The 22029-nt window shown below is 39.8% G+C and overlaps 1 protein-coding gene across 11 annotated transcripts in view; it reads left to right on the forward strand.

Moving 5' to 3' along the window:
• The window catches only part of greb1l (GREB1 like retinoic acid receptor coactivator), a 60126-nt gene that overhangs the window by 31359 nt on the left and 6738 nt on the right, over positions 1 to 22029 (forward strand). For 7 of the 11 annotated variants that reach the window (XM_017472425.3, XM_017472427.3, XM_017472422.3 and 4 more), the window contains 25 exons: positions 821 to 942; positions 3787 to 3946; positions 4121 to 4297; positions 4529 to 4705; positions 5617 to 5793; positions 9073 to 9192; positions 9422 to 9550; positions 9744 to 9884; positions 10352 to 10477; positions 10621 to 10767; positions 10930 to 11115; positions 11321 to 11635; positions 11726 to 11854; positions 12716 to 12832; positions 12978 to 13175; positions 16071 to 16251; positions 16475 to 16664; positions 17142 to 17278; positions 17997 to 18330; positions 18469 to 18584; positions 18667 to 18935; positions 20022 to 20563; positions 20798 to 20900; positions 21553 to 21711; positions 21816 to 21958. In XM_017472425.3, the coding sequence (XP_017327914.1) occupies positions 3790 to 3946; positions 4121 to 4297; positions 4529 to 4705; positions 5617 to 5793; positions 9073 to 9192; positions 9422 to 9550; positions 9744 to 9884; positions 10352 to 10477; positions 10621 to 10767; positions 10930 to 11115; positions 11321 to 11635; positions 11726 to 11854; positions 12716 to 12832; positions 12978 to 13175; positions 16071 to 16251; positions 16475 to 16664; positions 17142 to 17278; positions 17997 to 18330; positions 18469 to 18584; positions 18667 to 18935; positions 20022 to 20563; positions 20798 to 20900; positions 21553 to 21711; positions 21816 to 21958 (4470 nt within the window). In that variant the 5' untranslated portion in view covers positions 821 to 942; positions 3787 to 3789. Of the gene's footprint in view, positions 1 to 427; positions 518 to 820; positions 943 to 3786; positions 3947 to 4120; positions 4298 to 4528; positions 4706 to 5616; positions 5794 to 9072; positions 9193 to 9421; positions 9551 to 9743; positions 9885 to 10351; positions 10478 to 10620; positions 10768 to 10929; positions 11116 to 11320; positions 11636 to 11725; positions 11855 to 12715; positions 12833 to 12977; positions 13176 to 16070; positions 16252 to 16474; positions 16665 to 17141; positions 17279 to 17996; positions 18331 to 18468; positions 18585 to 18666; positions 18936 to 20021; positions 20564 to 20797; positions 20901 to 21552; positions 21712 to 21815; positions 21959 to 22029 lie in introns of all 11 variants that reach the window. The other 4 variants (XM_017472423.3, XM_053681744.1, XM_053681746.1 and 1 more) reach the window with 3 other exon arrangements.

Below are 22029 nucleotides of genomic sequence, written 5' to 3' on the forward strand. Positions count from 1 at the left end.
TTAAATGCCAGCAGGAAATGCCAAGTAATGTTCAGGAACATGGTGCTGTTTGGAACGACAAGTGAACACACAGTAGGGCAGTAGGGGGCGCTAGTCACTCGCAGGAAGTGATGCTGATTAAAATGAATATGATTGGTGGCGATGTTTTATATCTTTTGTTTTTAACAGTAGAGCATATCACTGGCGAATAAATCATTCATTCATAAACCTTTTCCCATCAATCGTGAGATCTATGCGTCAGGAGTGTGTTGGGTTTTTAAAAAAATCTAACAACTATCTGATTTTTACGTCTTTATTTGCCCTGGTTCTTCCTAGTGAAGCAGCAATGTGTGTGTGTGTGTGTGTGTGTGTGTGTGTGTGTGTGTGTTTGGTGTTAATGATGATGGACAGGTGTTAATATGCTGACTGTGTTGTTTTACCTGTACAGGTGTGTATGTGTGAGCGGTGTTAATGAAGATGGACAGGTGTTAATGTTCTGTGTTGTACACATGTGTGAACTGTCTGTGATGATGGACAGGTGTGTATGAGATGATGACGTTCTATGTTGTTGTACCTGTAAGTGTGTGTGTGTGTGTGTGTGATGATGGACAGGTGTTAATGTTCTTTATTGTTTCACCTTTAAAGGGGTGTGCGTGTGTGTGTGTGTGTGTGAGGCGTCTGTTATGATGGACAGGTGTGTGTGAGATGATGACGTTCTATGTTGTTGTACCTGTAAGTGAGAGTGTGTGTGTGTGTGTGTGTGTGTGTGTGTGTGTGTGTGTGTGTGTGTGTGTGTGATGATGGACAGGTGTTAATGTTCTTTATTGTTTCACCTTTACAGGTGTGTGTGTGTGTGAGGCGTCTGTTATGATGGACAGGTGAGAGAGTTGCACAAGTCCTGTCTGACCAGTGATGGAGAGAAGGTGATCCAGTTTCTTCACACCTGGAGAAGAACACTTAAAGGTACGGTCTCTATCTATCTATCTATCAATCTACAGTCGGGTCCATAAGTATTTGGACAGTGACGTGATTTTTCGTAATTTTTGCCTCTGTACACCACCACAATGGATTTGAAATGACGCATGTGATGAAGATGTGATTGAAGTGTAGACTTTCAGATTTAACTCAATGGCTTTAACAAAAAAATACTGCATTAACTATTTAGGAATTACTCTACAGCCATTTTTTTACAGAGTCCCTCCATTTTCACAGGCTCAAAAGTAATTGGACAGTTGACCGATGAGCAGCTTCATGGCCATGTGTGGCCTGTTTCCTTGTTATTTTATGAAGGAGATAAAAAGTCGAGTTGATTCCAAGCGCTGAATTTGCATTTGGTAGCTGTTCATGGGAACTCTCAATATGCGGTCCAAAGAGGTGTTGATGCATGTGAAGGAGGTCATCATTAGGTTGAAAAAAAAATAAACTGAACTATCATAGAGATAGCAGAAACTTTGGAAAAAAAAGACTCTAAAAAAAAGCCTGCCCAGTTCTGATGTAAAATTAACTTGTACCAGAATGATGGGAAGAGAAGAGAAAGGAGAAGGAAAGGAAGGATCCAAAGCCTCCCACGTCATCTGTCAAACATGGTGGAGGAAGTGTTATGGCATGGGCGTGTACGGCTGCCAGTGGAACCGGGTCACTGGTGTTTATTGATGATGTGAGTGCTGATAGAAGGAGCAGGATGAATTCTGAAGCGTATAGAGTGATACTTTCTGCTCAGATTCACTCAAAGGCAAACCTGATAGGACAGTGCTTCACAGTACGGATGGATAATGACCCACAACATACAAAACATACCCCAAAGCAACCCAAGAGTTTCTTACAGCAAAATAATAAAACGTTCTTAAATGGCAGAGTCATTTCCTGAAAACAAAACTGAAGGCAGAAAGATCCACAAACAAGCAGCTACTGACGCTGGCTGCTGTAAAGGCCCGGCAAAGGGAGGAAACTCAGCATTTGATGGTGTCCATGAGATCCAGACTTCAGGAAGTCACTGACTGCAAAGGATTTGCATCCAAGTGTTAAAAATAATCCCAATATTTATGATTATGTTAGTCTGTCCAATTACTTTTGAGACTGTGAAAACGGAGGGACTACATTAAACGGTTAATGCAGTATTTTTTGCTAAACCCCTTGAATTAAAGGGGAAAGACTACATTTCAATCACATCTCCATTGCTTCCATTCAAATCCATTGTGGTGGAGTACAGGGGCAACGGTACAAAAATTGTGCCGCTGTCCAAATACTTATGGACCTGACTGTATCTCTGAAAAGGGAATCGTTATAGATAACATTGTTAGCAAGCACAAAAAGCTATTATGCTAGCATGGGCTCATTACCTTTGGGAAAATCCAACCACGCTAATGATTTTTGACTGCTAGTCATTGTAGCACACTTTGCATCAACAAATCTTTTAAACAGCTTTTTAAGTCATAGCTAAATAGTCTGACCTCACAGCTGTAGCGGTTAGCGCCACGGCAAGGTCATCTCCGTCGTGTTTTCTCTCCATGTTTGACATCTAAAGCTTACGGCCAGATGGAGCTCAAGGACAAGCACGTGATTCATATCCTGTGTCTCTGTGTTTAGCCTGCAGCGTCGAGGCCGAATCCACAACCTCGCGCTCACATGTGGCGTTCTACCACTTTAAAAAAATTTTTTTTTATAAAAGATAGATAAGGTCCAGGTGAACGATTACATTTCACAATTAAACTTCACAAGTTCATCACCGATATAAGGAATAATTTCTGTATCGGAAACGTATTCGCAAACATTCACACTGATTTATGCAAATTAGAATTCATCTTAATAAATTTGCATACATGTACATTTATACGCATTTTAAAAATGTAGCCATCGGATGCTGTTAGAATTAAAATATTCTCATGAAAGACTTTTACAGAACAAACCGGTCATTTACTGCAGAAAATATCGGGCGCTGTTATAGTGCCTCGTATAAAATCTATCGTAAATCCAACGACAATCAACATTTTGGGAAATTCTTCTACGATCGCCTTTTAAATACTGATAGGAATGAATGTGTATGGAATTTCATGCCTCTAGAAATGGCAATCTTTGTAAACAAAGAAGAAACAGGCTTTTGAAAATAAAATTGTAGTTAAAAGTGTTTCCACTGTAGTTAACACGGCTAATAAAAAGGTTTCTAAAAGCACCTGTCATAATGGCATATAAACTGACGTAGCAAGCTTTTCAAGGATATATAACATGACGTGGATGTGAAGTGGGCGGAGCTTCGTCAGAATAACTGAGTTTCTGGTTACACAAGTGGACAAAACCAAAAACATTGAATTGAACATATTTGCTGTTGGATTTTGAACATTTGTAGTATTACAGTTTAAGAGAAGACGTGTCATCCATGCAATCTTTCCAAAAAAAATTGGAAAACTATTGACTTTGACCACATGAAATGGCCATTTCTGCCCTAGTGTCTCACATTAAATTGTGTTATCGGTATTACTAAGGGTGGCATCTCATAATATTCAACCCACACAATGACCTCATTATTGTGGATATTGTTGTCAGCGGTGATGAGCATTTAACCGGTTTCTTGTGTTTATAGCTAAGCTTCAGATTCGAATGTAAATTTTGTGTATTAATTTATTTTTAAATTGCTTCCACGTGTTTATTCTGAGTAGCTCCAAAAGGCGGCCATATTGTCGTCCAGTAAAGTTAGCGTATCCTTGAACATGTAGTCGTTTTGTGAATACCGTATCGCACACCGCTGTGTTAACTTTGTGAACTGGTTTATTCGATTAGATTGATGTTTTAATAATAATTTTTTGTTTTCAGATCATGGGGAACTCATACGCAGGACAGCTGAAGTCGTCTCGCTTCGAGGAAGCGTTGCACAACTCCATCGAGGCCTCGTTGCGCTCGAGCACCGGAGATCCTCAGCCCATTTTCACACAGCTGTACCTGGAGCCGGATCAGTACACCCCCAACCTGGATGGTGAGAACAAGCAGCAGGGATGACTGTGACTTTTTACAGCTTACTTGAATAAAACGAAAGAAAATGAGCCCTTGAGGAATTCTGGCATCGTATGGCTACATTATATAGCTGTTTCAACATGACTGTCATGTGACCTGTCATGTGACCCACACCCCACACCCCTTTTCCCTCCAGAAATTAAATCCAAAATGGACTTGAGCCTCAGGTCCGATGCAGGTGGTCACGTCCTGATAAACTGCCAGTCGTCCAGTGGCCTTGACGAAATGGACGACGAGGACGAATCAGACAGCAGCAGCCCTCCACTTCCCTACCTGCAGGCCCCGCCCCCTGACGGCTGCTGCACCATGGACGGTACCAAACAAACTGCTTAAAAAAAATCAGTTAGAAATAACTTTAATACGTAAAATATACAGCATAAATCCATTAAATGGTTAGATCGATCATTTAATAAATTAATAAACCATTCAGTCATTTATTCAATTTAATAAACACAATTAATGAAGAAAGAATTAATTCATTAATTAAGAATTAAGAGTTACAGAACATCAGCTCTAAAAAATAACATCCGGTTTTGTTTTCCAGGATTCTGTCAGGCGGGGAAGGACCTCCGTCTGGTTTCCATGGCGACGGAGCCCATCGACATCCCTGCCGGGTTTGAGCTGGTGGGCGCCAAATCTCCCAGCATTCCTGAGCACATCCTGGTGTGTGCCGTGGACAAGCGCTTCCTGCCGGACGAGAACGGGAAGAACGCACTTTTAGGTGGGAGCCATTTTGGATTTAAAGGACGAGTTGAATGACAGTGAGAAGCTACGTGCTAATCTAGCTACGTGCTAATCTAGCTACATGCTAATCTAGCTACGTGCTAATCTAGCTGGCAGTAAATGGACCTCAAACACATAACTACATGGTATTACATTACTATTACATACTATGATAATGAGCAACAATACGAAGTCGTCAGAAAATAGCCAGACACTACAGATTTTCGTTCCGTATTCAGTGTGTTATTTACAAGATGTGGTACATAAAAAACATATATAGTAAAAATAATAAAAACATCGAGGACTCAGTATTGATTTTCCTTCATGTAAAGCTAGTGTTTGGGTCTCTGTAGGAGTTCCGGAAAAAAACAACATCTGATTACAAATAACATGATAATTAAATAATTACTGTAGTGCTGAAATATTATATGATGTAATGAAGTTTTCTCAGCGAATAAAAATCGAGACGAAAAATTTCCAAACGACACACCTGGACCAAGGTGATGCCTTTTATTAGCAAAAATAACCGAACATTTAATGCTTTAAGCTTAACTTCAATTTTTAATAAACATTAAAAGAAGTTTACTAATTAATTAAAGTGTGAAATGAAATATTGTGGGTTCCAGAAATTCCCCGTTAGACCTGTCTGAAAATACAACATAACCACAAATTCAGTGAGGATCCAGAATGAAGAAACATCACATACACACACACACACACACACACACACACACACACACACACACACACACACACACACACACACAACCCTGTTATGTGTCTGCTACTAACTATGACTAACATTTCCCATGTGTGTGTGTGTGTGTGTGTGTACGTACGTGTGTGTGTCTCTGTGTGTGTACGTACGTGTGTGTGTGTGTGTGTGTGTGTGTGTGTGTGTGTGTGCAGGGTTTTCGGGAAGCTGTGTGGGCTGCGGTGAGAAAGGTTTCCGTTACTTCACCGAATTTTCCAACCACATCAACTTGAAGCTGAGCACGCAGCCGAAAAAGCAGAAGCACTTAAAGTACCACCTGGTGAAGAACCCGCAGGGGGCGCTGTGTAAAGGCACACTCATCTGCTGGAAAGGTAGAGTGTTCCCTCTTTCATTCATTCATTCATTCATTCATTCATTCATTCATTCATTCACAAGTATTCAATTTATTTAAACCATGTTCTGTTATTAAATTAATTAATTAATCTGTCCATTCATTCATTAATCTATTAATTCATTAATTAATCCATTCATTCATTCATTAATCCTTTCATTCATTCATTAATCTATTCATTCACTCATTAATCCATTAATTAATTAATTAATTCATTCATTCATTCATTCATCTATTCATTCATTTATTCATCTATTCATTCATTCATTCATTAATCTATACATTCATTCATCATTCATTCATTCATCTATTCATTCATTCATTCATTAATCTATTAATTCATTCATTAATCTATTCATTCATTCATCTATTCATTCATTCATTAATCTATTCATTCATTAATCTATTCATTCATTCATTAATCTTTTCATTCATTCATATATTCATTAATCCATTCATTAATTCATTAATCTATTCATTCATTTATTAATCCATTAATTCATTCACTAATACATTCATTCATTCATTCATCTATTCATTCATTTATTCATTCATTAACCTATTCATTCATTCATTAATCTAGTCATTCATTCACTCATTTATTCATCTATTCATTCATTCTTTCATTAATCTATTCATTCATTCATTAATCTATTCATTCATTCATTAACCTATTCATTCATCCATTCATCTATTCATTCATCTGTTCATTAATCCATTCATTCATTCATCTATTCATTAATCTATTCATCCATTCGTTCATCTATTCATTCATTCATTCATTCATTCATTCATTAATCTATTCATTCATCTATTCATTAATCCATTCATTTATTCATCTATTCATTCATTCATTCATTAATCTATTCATTCATTTATTAATCTATCCATACATTCATTAATCTATTCATTCATCCATTCATCTATTCATTCATCTGTTCATTAATCCATTCATTCATTCATCTATTCATTAATCTATTCATCCATTCATTCATCTATTCATTCATTCATTCATTCATTCATTAATCTATTCATTCATCTATTCATTAATCCATTCATTCATTCATATATTCATTCATTCATTCATTAATCAATTCATTCATTTATTAATCTATTCATTCATCTATTCATTCATTCATATATTCATTCATTCATTCATTAATCAATTCATTCATTTATTAATCTATTCATTCATCTATTCATTCATTCATTCATCTATTCATTCATTCATTCATATATTCATTCATTAATTCATTCATTCATTAATCAATTCATTCATTCATTAATCTATTCATTCATTCATTAATCTATTCATTCATCCATTCATCTATTCATTCATCTATTCATTAATCCATTCATTCATTCATCTATTCATTAATCTATTCATACATTCATTCATCTATTCATTCATTCATTCATTCATATATTCATTCATTCATTCATTCATCTATTCATTCATTCATTCATTCATCTATTCATTCATTCATTCATTCATTCATCTATTCATTCATTCATTCATCTATTCATTCATTCATTCATTAATCTATTCATTCATCTATTAATTAATCCATTCATTCATTCATCTATTCATTCATTCATTCATTCATTCATTCATTAATCTATTCATTCATTCATTCATTAATCTATTCATTCATTAATCAATTCATTCATTTATTAATCTATTCATTCATCTATTCATTAATTCATTCATTCATTAATCCATTCATTCATTCATTAATCCATTCATTCATTCATTAATCTATTCATTCATCCATTCATCTATTCATTCATCTATTCATTCATTCATTCATATATTCATTCATTAATCCATTCATTCATTCATTAATCAATTCATTCATTCATTAATCTATTCATTCATCCATTCATCTATTCATTCATCTATTCATTAATCCATTCATTCATTCATCTATTCATTAATCTATTCATCCATTCATTCATCTATTCATTCATTCATTCATCTATTCATTCATTCATTCATTCATCTATTCATTCATTCATTCATTCATTAATCTATTCATTCATTCATTCATTAATCTATTCATTCATTTATTAATCTATTCATTCATCTATTCATTAATTAATTCATTCATTCATCTATTCATTCATTCATTAATCCATTCATTCATTCATTAATCCATTCATTCATTCATCTATTCATTCATTCATTAATCTATTCATTCTTTCATTCATTAATCTATTCATTCATTCATTCATCTATTCATTCATTCATTAATCCATTCATTCATTTATTAATCTATTCATTCATTCATTAATCCATTCATTCATTTATTAATCTATTCATTCATTTATTCATTCATTCATCTGTTCTTTTATTAATCTATTCATTCATTTATTCATTCATTCATCTGTTCGTTTATTAATCTGTTCATTCATTTGTTCATTCATTCATCTGTTCATTCATACACACTGATCATGTTTGTTTAATATGTTATTTAAGTGGATTCAGTGAAAACATCATGCTGTTTTTAAATGAATGAAGTCATCTGTTCATTCATTCATTCACTCATTTATTCATTCATTCATTCACACCTTGAACAAGGTGACTTTAGAGAAAACAACTTGACATTCCTCTCTTTCTTTATTAAATTGATTCATTCACTCATTTCCTTTATGTAAGTAATTCTTCCGTATCATTTAATAATTAATTCATTCAGTCATTCCCCTTACCTCAACGAATCTTTTTCTTTTAGATGTTATTAAGCAAGCTTTATGATAACCAGCTGTTCGTCCTTTTCCTTATACAATGAAGTTATCAATCAATTCATTCATTCATTCCTCCAGCTCCTTTATATAAACATTTTAATAAGATAAATAAGTAAACTTGATGAAAACAACTTTGTTATTTTTTTGCGTCTTTATTCATCATCGTTAGATTAACCTTTTTATTATTTTATTTTATAGATTTATCACGTGGGCTTACCTCATCAGTCTTCTTTGTTTTATTTATTTGTTACATTTATTCATTTATGTGTTAATTTTATTATTTAGATCGATGTCTTTATTTAATAAGTGAATGAAATATTCTGTAATGATGGAACTGTAACCAACACCTTTATGTAATAAATATCTATTTTTTATTCTTCTTTTGTGAGACACACTGAAGCTTTTACCTTCCTGTACGATTAAACTCTACCTTACTGAGGAAAATATTAGGAATTATTTCTGATGTATTTTGTTTTATTCCTGAATTATTTCTCTGTATTTCTTTTTTTTTCAGACTGTAAGACGAGGCAGTTCTCCAGCGTGTCTTCATCCAAACCCAGCTCATCCTCCTCACTGAGCAGCAAAGAGAACGGAGGAAACAACAGCCACAGTCCCTCCTCCTTCTCCCTCTCAGGTGTGTGTGTGTGTCTGTTTGTGTGTGTGTGTGTGTGTGTGTGTGAGTGTGTGTGTGTGCGTACACGCGTTGAGATGTAATACTGTACTTTTTCTCATATCCTACAGCAGTTTAAAAAAAAAAAAAAACACACTTCTGGACCAATATCTGTGAAATAACGAGGGGTGTGTGTGTGTGTGTGTGTGTCTGTGTGTGTGTGCGTGTGTGTGCGTGTGTGTGTGTGTTACAGATTCCCCTCCAGCACGAGGACATTCCAGTTCGTCTCCGGGAATTTTCGGGACTCCAGAAGTCACGCGCGAATGCAGCTTCCTAAAACCTCTGAGCACCTTGACACACACCACTAAACCTTTACCTATAGGTAATACAAGTCCATGTGCACACACACACACACACACACACACACACACACATTGTTTTTTTAGTGTAGGACATGAAAGATGTAAAAATACTGGAAAAGTTCATTAACAATGCATTAGGTATTGGAAATCAATATGTGTGTGTGTATGTGTGTGTGTGTGTGTGTGTGTGTGTGTGTGTGTGTATGTGTACAGTACCCACCGCTCTCCGTGTTAACGGCCTGACGAATGGTTTAAGCGTGGAAAGCCGGCCCACTCTGCTAAGCCCCAGCCATACAAACCCACTGGCCACACCCACACATGGCTACCGGCCAATCAAACAAGGGGACAGTCCAGGTGAGACCCGTCAGCCCGTCTTATTTTGTATCCCAAGGCTGTTAATTTTGCAGAAAATTATTATAATAATCATAAATAGTACAATAATAATGTAAACAAATTTCTAAAAAAATTAATAATTTTTTTTTTAAAAGCTAGAAAATATGAAAATGGTCTTCAAGTTTTATTTAGCATATGAATAAAAATGAGAACCTTTTCAAAGCTTTGGTTTAAATGCTTTCGAATCTCTGTAAGCGTTTATACAGTAAACTTTCCAATTATTTCCAATTTCACCTACAGGATATCTTATCTGTATTAAGTAAATTATATAACCTTGTCTTTAACTGGCGTGAACAGGCTTCCACACATTTAATACCTGCCCAGTAATTAATTGACGCCGATGATACATCACTAATAAGGCCGTAATGTAAGATTTGTTTTATTTCAGTGTACAAATATTGGTGTTCATTTTGAACTCATTTTCCCAGCATCCTCTGCCATGGCGTCAGGGCCTCCAAAGAAGCGTCACCGTAGTTGGCACCCTCCTCCGGTGATGCCCATTCCTGCCACTGCGGTTCCGGTGCCGGCGATTCGCCCACTGCCCGGCGGTACGGGTGAGTTTACGGACATGTGATCTTCATCGCCATTTTCATTCCTCTACGCAAGATTCGGTTTCGCTCGATGGTGAACGTTTTTGAGTAAATGATTCATTGTTATTATACTGGACGACATGAGGGATTTTTGTGTTGCACTCCAGTCCCAGGTCCGCTGCTCTCCCTGACCAATCAGGCGTCTCTGTCAGCGTCCGCTGTCATACAGCCTCAGCCAATCACAGCGGGAGAAACCGTGATCGTCCCTGATAACCTGCTGAACACCTGCGGGGTTCGACCCATCATACTCATCGGTAAGACTTTCCCCACCCCCACTCTCTTCCAAACACACACACACCATGTAGCTTAGCATTAATTAGCTGCATTAATAATTATCCCAATGGCAGGTCCTCACGAGGATAGTAAGACAAACGTGTGTGTGATCACTCTCAGGCCGTATCTTCCTCTCTCTGCAGGTCAAGGCGCTCTGCCGTACTTCTTCGGGAACGTGTGTGACGTGGTGGTGAGCCCCCTACTGGCCAGCTGCTATAATTACAGCCAGCTGAGTGAGAAGAGCCTAGTGACGCTGGGAGTGTCGCCGAGCCAAATCCCGACCGCCGAAACACTCATCCTGCTCACACTGCAGTACCTCGCACGCCTCGGTAACACATCATAATAAAAATTATGTTTTTACATTTTAAATCATTGGAATTGTTGGGAAGTTGCTGTGATATATGAGGAATGAAACACTTCAGGGTGGTAACTGAAATTAAAGAAATCTGGTTATAGATCTTGATTATTGTAGGAGAACATGCCTGTGCTTAATTACGCTCATCTTGATGGTGAATGTGGTTGTGATGATCGCAGGTTCGGAGCAGATCCCGATGCGTGAGGAGTTTGAGCAGATCGTGCTGAAGGCCGCAGCGTGTGGCGCTGCCATCCCCCCCATCACCTCCGCGCAGCTGCCGTGGCTGGCGCGAGTCGAGGCGAGTGTGTCGGGTGGAAGTGTTCAGGTTCTACTCGCTCAGAGCTCTCTGGGTGAGGGAATTGCCGAGACGCTGCGCTTACTCAGCGAAAACGCGCCCCTGCAACAGCAACAAACGCAACGGCTGCCCAACTACGTCCTGATCATCCACACCTCAGCCACCGCTGGAACCTCCGAGTTCTGCGTCATGGTGCTGGGTGAGCAGGAGGCAGCTCGTCATCACAATCTAACACACACTTCTGTGTGTAAGTCTCATGCTCACATGCTCGTGTGTGTGTGTGTGTCAGGTAAACACCAGTCGAGGGCGCTGGCCGAGGGAATGCTCACCACCAGCGAGTTTTTAAAGGAGATCAGCTACGAGCTCATCACGGGGAAGGTTTCTGTCCTGGCTTCACACTTCAACAGCACATCGTTAGGTCAGTGTACCTTTTAAATACATACTGCCTAAAAGAATTTACATAAGAGGGAAATTACCTGAGAAGCATAAAAGAGATCAGTTTGCTTCAGAGATCTTACCTGCTGGAAATAGTTACTTGGAATCTCACCAGAGGGAAATTACCTGTCAGTTCACAGTTTACACACCTTGCTAGGTCAGGGTTGAAACTTTTTTAATCAAACATTTTAGGCACCAATGTAGTGGTGGCTTGGCAGGGGCGGTGGTGGTTTGGTGGCTCAGCAGGGTGCAGTGGTGGCTTGGTGGTTAAGGCTCTGGTTTGCTGATCAGAAGGTCAGGGGTTCAAGCCCCCACAGTGGCAGCTTGACAGTGTTGGGGCTTGAACCCCTGACCCTTGAGCAAGGCCCTCAACCCTCTCTGCTCCAGGGGTGCTATATCATGGCTGACCCTGTGCTCTAACCCCAACTTCCTAACATGCTGGGATATGCAAAGAAAAGAATTTCGCTGTAATGTGTATGTGACCAATAAAGATTCATTATCGTTATTTTACATCAATTTATTGTTTCATCGTGCTTTTTAAACGACTTCACAACAGCGCATGAGTCTTAGACACTAACAAGCTTCCTGTCGCTTCTTCCATCAATATATCGCTTAGTAAAAAAACTTAGAAATGCACTTTATCCATAAAATATTATGTTTGTTAAAACAAATATTAATTTGTTAAACATATATTATGTTTAACAAATTGTTTATCAAATCAATTTTTAATTTTCAGAATGTTTGAGCGTGTGTTATGCTACTGTAAAGCTGACGGCTGAGTCATTATGTCATAATGAGGTGTGTGTGTGTGTGTGTGTGTGTGTGTGTGTGTGTGTTTGTGTAGGTGATAATCTGGAGAAGGAGTTGGTGCGGTATCAGCGGAGGAGGAAGCAGCAGGCTGAGCTCAGTGACTCCGTTCACTCACAGGAAGAAGCAGACAGTAAAGTTGACACAGGGACAGGTTAGACGACATTTCTTTCTTCTTCAGTCTGTTTTTTCTTTATAGTTCTGACTGTTTAGGTAGCTACAATTCAGAGCTATTTCAACGCTTTTGAATTTGTCAAGTCACACGTTATTGTAAGCTCCTATGTCCCGGTGTGTTTCAGAGCCTCTGAGCGAGGTGTTTCAGATTTATCCCCCTCAACTGACCGTGGCTCGGAGTCTCCTCTCTCTGGTGTGTGGCATCGCAGACTCCAACAGCCAGAGCCTCGACCTCGGTCGATTCTGCAAGGTCGACTTCCTGGTGCTGGTGCCTCCATCAAACGTCCTCCTTCATCAGACAGCCAGACGCATCCGCCAGTCAGGTGAGGCTCAAGATCGTACCTGAGGGAATATGCATTAGGATTTACATGAAAAAGGTAACAGGAAGAACTTACCTGAGAAAAGTTACTTAAGAGAACCTACCTAAGAAGTTGCTTGAGAAAAGCTTCCTCTGAGAACCTACTTGAGAAGAATTACAAGAGGACAGGGTAGAGAACCTGAAACCTACCTAAGAGACCAAGGAGACTTACCTCTGAGGTTTTACCTGCTGTACACAACTGAGAAAACGTACCTGAGGTCTATTACTTTGTTACCTGAGAGAACGTTGCAAAGAAAAACTAAATAAGATAAACTTACCTCAGAGAACGTAACTGAGAGAATTTCCCCAAAAGGATTTTCCTGGAAGAAATGTCCTGAAAACTTGCCTGAGAAAGGTTAGCTAAGATTAGCTCTCACATGTAGGGAAATTACCAGGGAACCTGAGAGATCTTACTTGAGATAGGTTGCCTCAAGTAACTCACCTGAAAGGAATCACCTGAAAATGTGCCTACATCAGAAACCCTACCTAAAAGACATTACATGAGAGAACTTACCTGGAAAAATGATCTGTTAGAAATAGCTGAGAGAACTTAATTTAGAGAAGCTACCTGAAATACTGGCTACCTGAGAAAACATTCCTGAAGAGAATTTACCAGAGAAATATTACCTGAGAGGACTTAACTGAGTGACCCTATCTGAAAGACATTACTTGTTTACCTGAGACAATTTTCCTGAAGAGAATTTACCTGACTGAACTTACCTGAGAAATATTACCCGAGAGAACTTACCTGAGAAATATTACCCGAGAGAACTTACCTGAGAAATATTACCCGAGAGAACTTACCTGAGAAATATTACGAGAGAACTTACCTGAGAAATATTACCCGAGAGAACTTACCTGAGAAATATTACATGAGAGAACTTACCTGAGAAAACTTACCTGAGAAATATTACATGAGAGAACTTACCTGAGAAATATTATATGAGAGAACTTACCTGAGAAATATTACCCGAGAGAACTTACCTGAGAAATATTACATGAGAGAATTTACCTGAGAAATATTACCCGAGAGAACTTACCTGAGAAATATTACCCGAGAGAACTTACCTGAGAAATATTACCCGAGAGAACTTACCTGAGAAATATTACATGAGAGAACTTACCTGAGAAATATTACATGAGAGAACTTACCTGAGAAATATTACATGAGAGAACTTACCTGAGAAATATTACATGAGAGAACTTACCTGAGAAATATTACCTGAGAGAACTTACCTGAGAAATATTACATGAGAGAACTTACCTGAGAAATATTACCCGAGAGAACTTACCTGAGAAATATTACATGAGAGAACTTACCTGAGAAATATTACATGAGAGAACTTACCTGAGAAATATTACATGAGAGAACTTACCTGAGAAATATTACCCGAGAGAACTTACCTGAGAAATATTACATGAGAGAACTTACCTGAGAAATATTACATGAGAGAACTTACCTGAGAAATATTACCCGAGAGAACTTACCTGAGAAATATTACATGAGAGAACTTACCTGAGAAATATTACATGAGAGAACTTACCTGAGAAATATTACATGAGAGAACTTACCTGAGAAATATTACCTGAGAGAACTTACCTGAGAAATATTACATGAGAGAACTTACCTGAGAAATATTACATGAGAGAACTTACCTGAGAAATATTACCCGAGAGAACTTACCTGAGAAATATTACATGAGAGAACTTACCTGAGAAATATTACATGAGAGAACTTACCTGAGAAATATTACCCGAGAGAACTTACCTGAGAAATATTACCCGAGAGAACTTACCTGAGAAATATTACATGAGAGAACTTACCTGAGAAATATTACCTGAGAGAACTTACCTGAGAAATATTACCCGAGAGAACTTACCTGAGAAATATTACATGAGAGAACTTACCTGAGAAATATTACCCGAGAGAACTTACCTGAGAAATATTACCCGAGAGAACTTACCTGAGAAATATTACATGAGAGAACTTACCTGAGAAATATTACATGAGAGAACTTACCTGAGAAATATTACATGAGAGAACTTACCTGAGAAATATTACCCGAGAGAACTTACCTGAGAAATATTACATGAGAGAACTTACCTGAGAAATATTACATGAGAGAACTTACCTGAGAAATATTACCCGAGAGAACTTACCTGAGAAATATTACATGAGAGAACTTACCTGAGAAATATTACATGAGAGAACTTACCTGAGAAATATTACATGAGAGAACTTACCTGAGAAATATTACCTGAGAGAACTTACCTGAGAAATATTACATGAGAGAACTTACCTGAGAAATATTACATGAGAGAACTTACCTGAGAAATATTACCCGAGAGAACTTACCTGAGAAATATTACATGAGAGAACTTACCTGAGAAATATTACATGAGAGAACTTACCTGAGAAATATTACCCGAGAGAACTTACCTGAGAAATATTACCCGAGAGAACTTACCTGAGAAATATTACATGAGAGAACTTACCTGAGAAATATTACATGAGAGAACTTACCTGAGAAATATTACATGAGAGAACTTACCTGAGAAATATTACCTGAGAGAACTTACCTGAGAAATATTACATGAGAGAACTTACCTGAGAAATATTACATGAGAGAACTTACCTGAGAAATATTACCCGAGAGAACTTACCTGAGAAAGTTAGTTCAGAGAAAGTTAGGAATAAAGCTTACCTCAGAAAACTTTCTCAATCGATCGGGTCTGGGGACACTCACCAGCGAGAAGGCCACTGTTTTAAACTAATTTAATTTTGATAGTGAAACTTGCCAACATGAACGTGTGTGTGTGGTGTGTTGTGTGTGTGTGTGTGTGTGTGTGTGTGTTACAGGCGTGCTGGTGGATCTGGGCATGGAAGACACCTCCTCAGCCCAACAGAAGGCAGATAAATATGTAGTACGTCTGGACAATGAGGTACACACCAAAATGGAGGCGTTCATGAGGAAAGTGAAGCAGAACCCATACACACTCTTCGTCCTCATCCACGACAACTCGCACGTCGACCTGACCAGGTACCACTGTTTATATCAATGGAATTTTATCATATTTTATATATTTAGTATCCTCATTAATAAATTCTTCCACAGTAATAAACAAAAATATTTAAAACATTCTTGCTATTATTATTATTATTATTATTATTATTATTATTATTATTATTATTATTGACATAGCCAAGCCAGCATGGCAACAGCTAGCATATTGATGATGTTTATCCGCTCTTCCTCCTCCCAGTGAGATGTCTGGCTCCGTCTCGCACGGTGATCTTCAGGGATTGGCTGATCGTGTGGTGAACTCGCAGGAGGTTTTAGATGCTGAGAATCTGCTGCTTCTTCAGGTCACGTCCTTCCCGTTCACACTACAGTCATGCCACTCACGCATCAGCATCCACAACGAAGTGCACTGGCCCGGCAACCACGGCCCGGTGAGTAGCTCAGCGGAACCTCCATCTTACACAAGTTCCCCTTTCATTCGCATTTCTATACATACCCGCCCAAATCTTAAGTATATAATTAATTACATACTAAACTAAATTACTTTAAATATCTGTTTTGTAAAATAGCAGGAAGAGCATGTATTTTCAGCTTCACATCTGACTGTTACAAAGCTCTAACACTGGAGACTCCTTCCATAAATCTCCTCGTAGAAAACGTCACCGCACTGGCGATTACACACGTTTTTAAATCTGTTTAAATGTCTTCTACACGTCCCTGTGAATGAGCTGTTGCTATAGAAATGATAACATATTAGGACGAGTGCATTGATATGAACCTGTGATTTGCAGCTGTGCTACTGTCAGAGCAGCTGTTGTAGAAAATCCATCAACAGTGTTAGCTTTAAGCACATGATTTTGAAAATGAAGCCTGTTGTAAGGTGTATACTGTGTGTGTGTGTGTGTCAGCAGGGGGCGCTCTCACCGAAGGACCTGCTGTATTTTGGGCTGAAGGAGTATCAAGGTTCGGTGCATTGGGGCGTCTCCAGTCCCATCCTGCGTTGTGACGATGCCTTCGAGAGGATGGTCAATGCCCTGCTCCAACGGTCAGAACCCAACATCGCAAACTTCATTTACTGTAAACCTGTACAACGGTGTGGTAATATCACATGATGGGATTTTATATATATTTATATTTATATTTGTATTATATGTGAATAATCAAGCTAGCATGTTTTATAAATGAACAATTTAGCATGGAATGATATAGAAAGAAACACTTGAATGTGTTATTATGTAGGAACAGCTAACATGCATTGATGCTATATAGCAACAACCAAGCTGGACCGCTGTAGCTTTTATATTATATGCATATAATAAGCATTTTAGCAGTATGTCATGTAGAAATAAACAAGCTAGCATGCTAAATTGTGCAGTACATTGTACATGTAGTCTTGCGTGTAAACAAGTGAATAAAGAAACACGGCCAAAAACCACCTAATTTTCATTCGACCAATTACAGACCTTTTCCCATAACCTGTCGACAAAACATCTCAAATGATCTCGTTTACTTTAATACGTTTTACAGACGGGGTTCCAGGAACTTTTTCCAGTCTAGTGGAACTCTATAAGGCACATTATATTTCTTTTTTTTTTCCCCAAAGAGGGATAGAAGGGATAGGAAATGATAAATAGGAGCCACGTCATGGCTCCTGAGACTGTGTAGATATACGCAAGCTAGCGTGGTGTTATATGGGAATAATCATAACGTAATAAACTATTGGAATGTAAAAAAGGAAACTTTGTCTTCTTTCCCGTTTTCAGTCACGCTCATCTGCACAGCATGGTGATCCGGAGCTACCTGCTGATCCAGCAGTACACCGAGGCCATGATGGCGCTGACGGCGTGTCCGGCGCTACGGGACCACGTCACGCCGCAGACGCTGGCCATGGTGGAGGGTGTAATGAGCAGCGCAGGGCGGGGCGGCAGGGGGCACATGTTGCTGGTACGTGTGCCCTCGCTGCAGCTGGCACGACTCGCACGGGAACGGCTGGAAGAGGCGCAGAACAAACTGGGTCTGGAGCGGAGGTTCGCCGTGCTGCTGGGAGGACCGACGAACGAGATCAGCCTCGCACCGCACTTCTGCACACAGCTCAGGGTCTGTAACACAAACTCACTTAACATATTCGCACGCTGTTCTGTCTTACTGTCTTTACTCCTCTTGGCCAATAAGATTGCACCGTTTCGAATTTTTGATAAATAATGAAATAAAAAGTTGCAGCTGTATAAAACACAGGCATGGAGGCAGTGTGGAGCTGAAGACTGGGTTCCTGTCACCTATGAGGATCTGGAAGATTTACCCTGCATCGTCATTCTCACTGGGAAAGACCCTTTGGGAGAAACATTCCCCAGGTACACACACACACACACACACACTCACACACACTGCATGTGGAACTGTAAGTTATAAGTGTGTGTATACGCATTCCCGCAGATCTCTGAAATACTGCGACCTGCGACTGATCGACTCCAGCTTTCTGACCCGCACAGCTCTGGAGCAGGAAGTAGGCGTGGCCTGCTCCTACGTCACACGTGGCGTAATTCCTGACACCATGGCGACGGCAAACAAAGGTGTGGGTTTGAAGGAGGAAGAGGAGGACGAGCTAGAGAGAAGCGGTGGAGGAGGAATAACGGAGTCTGAAGAACTGCAGCTGGAGCTGGACAGACCACCGAGCAATGGCAGTGCCGCAACCCGAGCCTCCGGTCAGACCCTGAGAGCCAGATCACTAACGAGTCAGATTACAAACAAATGAACTAATTAATAAAATTTACTAAAGAGCAACACTACTAATAACCACAACACTAACATGCTGGAGGAAGATCACTACTGAGGCAACTCACTAACAACACTTAGAAGACTAACCCGTAGATGATTGATGCGTGCGATTTTATCATGCTGTATCGTTCCGTATTTTAAGTTGGGCGCTCCTGTACAGTTTGAAGGATAAGCTGACCGAGCTCATATACTATGCTTACAGAGAAACTTTAATAACTCTCATAATTTTATTCATAAAAAATTCACTCCTCTTGTATCTGATTACGATGTGATGTCCTCTGTAGGTAAAGAACCTTTATGTGGACTTGAAAGGGACAATATGATGAATTAATGACTTAATTGTGTCATATATGTGTATTTATTTATACAGTATATTCGTATTCATGTTTGTGCCGATATCACGCAGGGAAAATATGCTTAGGTTGAAGGTCAGAATCAAGCGTAACCGAGACACGCCTCTGTTTCAGACAAACTCCGCCCTCATATTACTTCTGAATAGTGCTTAAGTCTGTAGTTACATCTGAGGTCTGAATACTCAATCATGACAACTCTAATGGCCACGGTCACTTATAAACTCTCTCTCTCTGTCTCTCTCTGTCTCTGTCTCTCTGTCTCTATCTCTGTCTCTCTCTCTGTCTCTCTCTGTCTGTCTCTCTGTCTCTGTTTCTCTCTGTCTCTCTCTGTCTCTGTTTCTCTCTGTCTCTCTCTCTCTCTGTTTCTCTCTGTCTCTCTCTCTCTCTCTCTCTCTCTGTGTCTCTGTTTCTCTCTGTCTCTCTCTGTCTCTCTCTCTGTCTGTCTCTCTCTCTGTGGCTCTGTCTCTCTCTCTGTCTCTCTGTCTCTCTCTGTCTCTCTCTCTGTCTGTCTCTCTCTCTGTGTCTCTGTCTCTCTCTCTGTCTGTCTCTGTCTCTCTCTCTCTGTCTCTCTCTGTGTCTCTCTGTTTCTCTCTGTCTCTGTCTCTCTCTGTCTCTGTCTCTCTCTGTCTCTGTCTCTCTCTCTGTCGCTGTCTCCTTCAGGCTCCCTTGCAGAAAATGGCGTCAGCTCCTCTGTGGTTCCTGACACCTCCCACAAATCCTGTTCTGTCTCCTCCTCTCACCCAGAAATGGCTAGTAGCAGCTCGTTTAACTCCTCTCCTAATCACGTCAAGCAGGAGTGTGACTCCCAGTGCCCCGGGTCTTCTTCCTCATCCTTATCCTCTTCCTCATCCTCTTCCTCGTCCACATCTCCCGGTTCCCATCGGCCGAGCCAGTCCACCCAGACTCTCTCTGCAGGGAGTAAATCAGCGCCACGTGTCTTCGCCTGCATCGTGGTTCTGTCCCGCGCTGCGTATCGACTCCTCGCCCCTGACTCGGCGGATCAGCCCGGCTCGGCTTGTCTCCTACCCCACGGAGATGTGGAGTGGATCAGTGCGCTCCGGCCCCCTTTCCCACAGCAGGGTGACACAGCTGAGCAGTCGCTCTATTACCGCCAGTGGACGAAGGCGCGGCCACAGCACGCCGATTACAGCGCTGCAGGCTCCGCCCACCCGAGGAGGCTCCTACTAAGCGGACCACCACAGGTCAGGCCCACCCACCGCAGTCTTATTTATAAACTGATAAACCACACTTGCTCTCCCAGTTACGGGTTTCTGGTGTTGGTCAGGGACCCAAAAGTGGAAGGATTTGTGGTGCTGGGATTGAACCTTTTCTATTCTATTCTATTCTATTCAGATAATAATGCTATTATTTCCTTTTTCATGTGTATGTGTGTGTGTGTGTGTGTGTGTGTGTGTGTGTGTGTGTGTGTACTGTAGGTGGGTAAAACAGGTGCATATCTGCAGTTTTTGCGGATTTTGTTCCGGATGTTGATTCGTCTGTTGGAGGTGGACGTTTATGATGAGGAAGAGCTAGAGGAAGGTGAGAGAGACTGTTCTCTTCTACTCTATTCTATCTCTTCTACTCTACTCTCTTCTATTCTCTTCTACTCTATTCTCCTCTATTCTGGTCTATTTTGTTCTATTCTACTCTCTTCTCTTCTATTCTCTTTTATTCTACTCTCTTCTACTTGATTTATACTCGATTCGATTCTATTCTACTCTCTTCTGTTCTCTTCTACTCTGTTCTCTTTTATTCTACTCTATTCTATTCTCTCCTATTCTTTTCTACTCTTTTCTCTTCTACTCTATTTTATTCTACTCTATTCTCTTTTATTCTACTCTATTCTCTTTTATTCTCTTCTATTCTACTCTGTTCTGTTCTATTCCATTGTACTGTGTACTCTATTCTATACCACTGTACTCTTTTTATTATTGTCTTTTGTCCTCTTCAATTCAGTTCTATTCTGGTCATTTCTGTTGTGTCTTATTGTGTTCTGTGTTATTCCTCAGTGTTCTCTATGTTATTAGATATAAAAATGGGTATAAAGGTCTCCAGAGAGGCAGATATTTCAGACTATAGTGCTGCTTCATCACCTGTGTCACGTTTCATACATGAATCCAGCAGATATAAAACTTTTTTATATGGCTTTTTACTAAGTTTTATTACTTTATTAATCTTTTTTTCTTCCCAGATGTTGTTACTGAGGAAACCAATGCTCCCGTGTCCAGCGGCCCACCCTGGCCTGACCTGGAGGAGATGCAGAAAATGACCTTTGACCTTAACCCTCGTGACCCCAAGTTTAAGCAGTGCAGCGTGGTGTATGCGGGCAGAAATCCGCCGAGATTAAATGGTGTGACTACAAAGCTACACTGTTCTTCATGTTACATTAGAGACTGACATTACTGCACGTGACACGTGTGTGTGTGTGTGTGTGTGTGTGTGTGTGTTATGCAGGACTGAAGCAAGAGGAGTATGATGAGAGCGGTGAGAGGAAGAGGAAGACGGTCTCTATCAGGCTCAGCATGTTCGCAGCCCATAATGCATTTCACCACTGCGAGCAGTGTCATCATTACAGCGAGCCTGGCCCTGCCCGTCCGGTGAGTCTCACTCTCTCTCTCCCTCTCTCTCTCTCTCTCTCTCTCTCTCACACACACACACACACACACAC

This window comes from Ictalurus punctatus, chromosome 7 (genome assembly GCF_001660625.3).
Source record: "Ictalurus punctatus breed USDA103 chromosome 7, Coco_2.0, whole genome shotgun sequence".
Lineage (NCBI taxonomy): Eukaryota > Metazoa > Chordata > Actinopteri > Siluriformes > Ictaluridae > Ictalurus > Ictalurus punctatus.